This window comes from Triticum aestivum, chromosome 5A (genome assembly GCF_018294505.1).
Source record: "Triticum aestivum cultivar Chinese Spring chromosome 5A, IWGSC CS RefSeq v2.1, whole genome shotgun sequence".
Taxonomy (NCBI): Eukaryota; Viridiplantae; Streptophyta; class Magnoliopsida; order Poales; family Poaceae; genus Triticum; species Triticum aestivum.
The window spans coordinates 285,293,415-285,299,925 of record NC_057806.1 but is presented as its reverse complement, the minus strand read 5'-3'; the positions used below and the strand labels follow the sequence as shown (position 1 = coordinate 285,299,925).

At 46.4% G+C, this 6,511-nt stretch overlaps 1 protein-coding gene across 1 annotated transcript; it reads right to left on the bottom strand.

Moving 5' to 3' along the window:
* Window positions 1-264: 264 nt before the first annotated feature.
* LOC123102990 (rho GTPase-activating protein 4) lies at window positions 265-5,035 on the bottom strand. The gene is made up of 5 exons (XM_044524472.1): window positions 4,016-5,035; window positions 2,021-2,141; window positions 1,802-1,921; window positions 1,164-1,394; window positions 265-1,068 (listed from the first exon to the last, which is right to left on the bottom strand). The coding sequence occupies exons 1-5, from the start codon at window positions 4,417-4,419 to the stop codon at window positions 499-501; spliced, it is 1,446 nt and encodes a 481-aa protein (XP_044380407.1). The 5' UTR covers window positions 4,420-5,035; the 3' UTR covers window positions 265-498.
* Window positions 5,036-6,511: the final 1,476 nt, after the last annotated feature.

Below are 6,511 nucleotides of genomic sequence, written 5' to 3'. Positions count from 1 at the left end.
ACAAATTTATTTATTCATTTTATGATTGCTTTAACAGGGAATAAATTCCTGAACTGAACCTGTAGAACTTTTTGTGGCCAAAGTATATCATCTACTCCTACTTTTGAAATCAAAAGGAAGGATGATATCAGCAACCGTGTACATATTCTTTCTGAAAAGATCATAGTGGGTTAACAGTTGATCATAGTGGATAAGAGTGAAAGATAGCCACCGGAACAAGATGCAAGACGCAATGAGAATCTCGGAGTTTTCAACAAACTTTTGTACAGCGGAAAGCAACGGCCTGTGTTTAATTTACTCAAAACGGTGAGAAGTATAACTGATAAGCAAGATACAAATGTTAGCGTACGTGTGGAAGCAAATCAAATAAAGGAATACAACGATCATGACCTGACAGGAAGTGAAAACCACATCAAAATTCGGTCGATCCTATAGGCAGGAACACACCGGGTCAGTCATCTACGACACAAGAGAGTTGACAGTAGCATCTGAGCTCATTCATCTCCACGCTTCTATCCGTTCGACCGTGGAGTTTAACCGGCTCACGATGCTTGCACCTCGTGATTTTTTCTCGGTTGGAGGAGCGACGGCGGGTGTTCCGGACTGCCCCTTGCCCTTCCTTGTCCTCCTACTACTATTCAGGCTACGGCTCCCATTGCCTTGCAGTGAGTTCAGTGCTGCAGCCAAGGAAATATCAGTGGTGGCTGAAGCAGCAGGTAGAGGTTGGGACCATCGACAAGAGCCCACTGTGTTCAATATCTGGCCAGAAGGTGCAGAGTCTCCTCCGGTAGGATTGGTCTCGTTAGGCTTGTCTTCGGTGCTGTGTGCAGGGCTGTTCAAAAGGGGTTCCTCGCTGAAGAAAGAAGGACGCCTTGATCCTTCCGCACGGTGAGAATCAACGGCGAAGCCAGGGTTATGATGCCCGTTTTCATCAGACGGGTCCTTTTGGGGCAAAGACACATCGTCCAGATTGGACTCCTCTCTATCCTTCAGGGTCTTCTCTATTAGCATCTTGAGAAAATTCATCACTTGGACTGCATACATTAGTGCAGTCAAAGGATCTGCCATCTGCATGATATTGTCACCAGTAAGCTCCTAACCATATGATTATCAGAATTTAGCAGTAAACATATTGCCAGTTTGCTGCTAGGACGATTTGTCACCTGAGTCATATTTGGTGCAAAAACCATAGCAATGTTTCGAGTATTCATCTTGTTTATCTTTTCTTCTTGGACGACATCAGCCATCAAATTAACGGCCCAGTCAAGTAAGGCCGCTTCAGCTAGTGGGAGGCATTTGGCAACCCGAGCACAATCCTCTTCAGATTGGCATTGCATCACCTGTTCAGGTGGAATAGGGTCCAGCACCCCGCTCGGCAGTTCTCTAAACCATGCCTGGAAAGGATTGGAAAGCAGATGAGATGATGACCTACCTTTTGTCATCAAATATGTCGGCAAGCAAGTAAAGTTTACTAGCTCAAGAGAATAAACAGTCAATGTCAACATAGTTGACAGCAGCCATAACTGGTTCCAAAAGCAAGATTTTATTCTGCAACAGAAGATTGCTCAACTTGTGTATATTTAGAACAAACAATAAACCTGTGACAATATCTTTGTGAGAAAAAAAAAGAGATTAGGTTCCACTCAGAAAGGACGTCTGTATTCTCCGATAGGTGTTGATATAAATTTCCACCAATGAATATAATCACAACCATTAATAACTCTCTGGTTACTATACATATGCTTAGGAAACTACTGATTTCGACAGAATCACATAGCTTACATGAAAAAAAGAAGCTTACTTTTATTAGACCTGACAAACAGTGGACATCAATACCATACGGCACGATTCCGCTGTTTAACCGGTCTCTCACAAGCTCCTCCTGGCTATTCTCTGGATTTATACGAAAAATACCTTCTGCCTGCACATTACAAGCAAGATGATATTTACTTGTCAGAAAAAAGCTACAAACACGTACAAAAAGCAAGTAATACTCAAACTCATTACTGAAAGGCCATACCCGAAGACCACCTTGTTCATAAAGACGTCTCTGCATCATCAAGAGAATTGTCGGAACACTGTTTCCTCTGGGATCATACGAACACTGCATTGATTCTGTTGAAACTCCAAAGACACTTGCGCTGCATTTTAAGTTTCAATCAGCTGAAGGACAGCAACAACCAAAGTAAACAAAATATGCTGCAAAGTTAAGGATGCAAGAACCAGATTTCAATATTTTAGACGGTTCCAAAACAATTTATAGCAACAATGGCATGAATGTAAGGATGCAAACAATTCTATTCTAATTTAGGCACTGCATATGCTGATTTGATAATCTGAGAAACTATTTTCTGAATTTTTCAGGAAATTTGGCCGTTCAAGAATTTTTCCTATGGCTGAATGAGCATGACCATATACTTCAGTTTTATTGATAAACTACCATAAATCCTCCGGTTGGACGAGCTCCTATTGGTGTTTGTGCCACATTATCTTGTATTGAAGATACTACTCTAGGTCCCGTCTTCCTATAAAGTAGAAACTGCGTATGGAGCCATTTCCTCCATTCTTTCTAGACATTCTAGAAAGACTGAACAAAAAATACTAAACAATGCACCCCTATGCACTTTCATAGCAAGCATAAGCAAATATTTAATACATAGCACAAACAGAAGCGATAAGGGAGCGTGAACTTTAAACTTATCAGGTAAGTTCTTTTCCCTATTGAAAAATGTAAGTACTGCTTTAGAAATAAGAAATTGGAACCAGTATTAAAAACATTGGTAATTTCAAAATGAACTGAAGAACATTAAATTATTTTGGTAGTTTTATGAAAGTCAAAAACGAACTGAAATAAAAGGAAGGGATGAAAACGGAATACAAGCACATCAGTAGTATTTAAGGAAGCTGCCAGACCGAATGGCCACCATTAAGATTGAAAAATTCTAGAACACTTGTGTTTATTTTCTCTGTCTAGCTATAAGCTTTTAGTACTAACTAAAGAAGCACCCGTGGCAATGGTTTTCGAGATCTGTGGCAATGGTTTTCTACTTAGACTAGCCACAATGGAGAGTAACATACATTAGTAACATACACGTATTCCTAGACTATGTTACTACCTTCATAGTGCGTAGTAACATAAGTGTGGTAACATGCATAGCTTCATTTATTAGGTTATAGACTCATATTGCATTGGGACATGTGATGTTATAGTAACTAGCTAAGTTACTACTACTACCTCTCTCCTCATTAACTCATTGCCACATAAGCAAATTTGCTGAGTTGAACTCGATGTTACTGTTGAAGTTACTCCCACTGTGGCTAGTCTTACAGCAACTATGCTGATTACATTTACACCAGCCTCATTAAGAAGCAAAAATAACAGTTCATTTACAGCCTTGTTTAATGCTTTTATCATGTTTTGTTTCGATTTAATGAGGTAAGAAGCTACATGAAAATCTCACACTATCAGGTAAGATTACATCTAGTGACATGATTGACCAATTATTAATAGAACATGGAGAGGTTGCAAAAGTAACAAGTTGTGCACATAATTGATCTACCACAGTATAAATCCGGCTACGGCTGCCCAACAAAAAGGGGCTCAAATTATAATGCACTAAAATAAAATTGAGTCGAGTAGAGTGTAACATTCCACCTGAAAACGCCAAAAACAGGGAACTAACATTCCACCTGAAAAAAGAAAATGGAATTCCCTCTCTGCTAAATAAAAGCACTGGCGTAGAGAAAGAGAGAGAGAATCACACCAGATAAAATCCAAATATGCAAACAGCGCCATTTATTGCTTAAGACTAGTAGTACATTTGTGTAACTACCCCATTTCAAGCTAGTAGGATTTTAATTCCAGAAGTTATACGAAGCAGGCGTTAAATTCAAATTCAAATCATTGAAGGAAAAACATCAAATTCAGACAGGAATTATAAACTGATCGCTCAGATGCCCTCGGATTCAGAACAAAATCACATGGTTGAATTGATAAAGAGAAGCAGAGACAGACCTGGCACTGGGAGCGCGGCGGGGCACCTCGGGTTCGAACTCGACGGGCAGCCCCAGGAATCCATGGAACCTGTCAAAGGTGACATGCGCCACGTGCTGCACCTCCGTCGGCCACCCGATCTCCATCGCACAACCTTCGCCTTGGTCGCCCTCCTCCCTGCAACCGAGAAACGACTTCCGCAGCAGCGCAAGCAGCAGCGCCAAGAAAGACCACCGCTCCTCTTCCTCCGATCCTTGTACCTCTCGCTCAGTCCGTCCTGCGGATCCTGTAGGGCTCTCTCCGCTGCCGCCTCTCTGCAGCACGTCGCTGTCGGCATTGGCTAAATAGCGCAGGGAGGAGGAGGGGCCGCGGCTTGCGGGGGAAGCGAGGTTGGTCGCGCCCCGGAGAAGCGCCACCTCCGTCATTGCTTCCTCCTTTTCCCTGCCCTGCTCTGAAAATCTGGCCCTTGTGAGCTGTAATCTGGTGCGGCTTGGGGGCCGAGCCGAGTGGGGATTTCCTGGAGTGGGCCAAATGCAGCGGCGAGGAATGATTGGGGACTCTTGTAGTGGAGTTCTTGGTGGATCGCTCGCTATTCAAGACGTGTTTCTATGCTTGCGATTAGATGGGATCCAAATCCACGACGGAGATGCAACCAATGAATCGATTGAATGGGGGGAAACAATCGGAGCGCCGTGAATGTACGACGAAAGAAGGGATTTTTCTCAGCTCCAGACGGGGTCTTTGGCCCAGAAGAGATGCAATTTTTTTGAGCTGGGGGCGACCTAATCTAATCAGCGGGGATGTTTGGTCGAGAAAGGATGGGATTCTGAGGAGTTGGAGTTGGATTGAAGGGAGGGGGTGGGATTGGGATTGGGACCAGCTCGTCATCATTCCTCTGGTTAGTGTTCCTGCTGCCCCCTTCTTTTTAGGATGTGCACGCACGGAGGAACATGCTTCTCGCTTCTTGTTCACGCGTGCGCATTTCCTCTCTGTTCAGGCCTGCCATCCTCGTTCCTTCCCAAGGAAAGGTAATTTCTAAAGCATCTCCAACAAAATTAGGCCAAACTTCAACACAGCGGCCCAAGCGAACATCGATTTCGTCCTTTTTATCCGTTTGAGTTGTCAAAACAGACAGCAGATGCAGCCGGACAGCACATATGTGCCCAATGCGGAAGACGCATTTCAAACGGACAAGAAAGACGTGAACCAAGAAGTGAATCGTTGCCGGCGGTGGCGGAGCTACCCAGAAATTGTTGAGCGGGCCGAGCCAGCCCAACATGAAGGAAACACACATTTTTTCTCTCAAGAAGGCCTAATTTTTCATATACTCTTTAGTGTTTTGGACATGGGCTGGGCGGGCCATGGCCCATTTGGCCTTGTTGTAGCTCCGCCAATGATCGTCCGGCCAGGCGTGCTGTAGTTGCCATCGAGACGTGCGCCAAGCAGGGAGGACGCAGCCTCAAGCCCGGTGCCCCGTCAGACCGGCTACTACGGAGAGTAGCTGTGCACGGACAGATGCCAAGCCTCTGCCAGCAGGGACGGCGGGGATGCGCTGGATCTACGCCGTGAGCACCCACCTGCACCAGCGAGCACCTGCCCCATTACGCTCGCCTCGCCGCGGCGGGGGAACACGTGCACACCGTCGCGCACCACCAAGGACGGTCGCGCACCCGTGGCCACCATCAGTCACGTCGTCTGAGACGTTTCTACGCGTCGACTAGGAGGAGTTCAGGGGCGTCGCCATGGACATCCAGGAGGACTGTCGGCCCAACAACCCCCTCCTCCGGATCGTGCCGAGTGCCGCCTGTCGAATGGAGCGCGGCTGGCACCAATGATGGCTGGAGATAGTGTCCTCGAAGCCGAGAATGGCGTAGGTCGTCTGCCAGGCGTCGCGGCTGGCCGGGTTGCGTGGGTCGCTTCGGTGTCGCTTCCCTTACTCCTATTGCTCTTCCCCGCCCATGGTGCTCGTGCTGCTTGGGCGGCGTCGAACCTTGAATCCTCGGCAGGCCACGACGTCTCATCTCCTTAGAGGGCCACGACCAGCGTAAGAGGAAATTGGGAGAGGAAGGCATGCACCTGTGGCCTCGCTGGTGTGTGTGGCGGCGTCCTGCGCCGGTGGCCTCGCTAGTGCGCACGATGGCGTCCTGCGCCGGTGGCCTCGCCATTCCTGGTTGCGACGATCGTGGAGGCAGAGTCAGCTCATACTTGGTCGCTGATATGTAGGACCAAGGTGGACGCCAGTGGACGACGAGAGTGAAGCGAGCGCCCGTTTCTGTCCGTTCGAGACCCATTTCTCACCCAGATTTGCTCTCGGTTTGTGATGATACGGATAAGAAATAGACACAGGTGACTGTTGATACCTCCTTTTATTGATCCGGTATTGGAATAAAAAAAAGTATCCCACACCTACTTTCCCCAAAGATGAGCATGGGTTATCAAACCACGAGAGGAAGATTCCCTTTAAGCTATGGTCTCTAGCAAGCTTTTGTCAAAGTATCAAATCCAGCTTTTGACCGG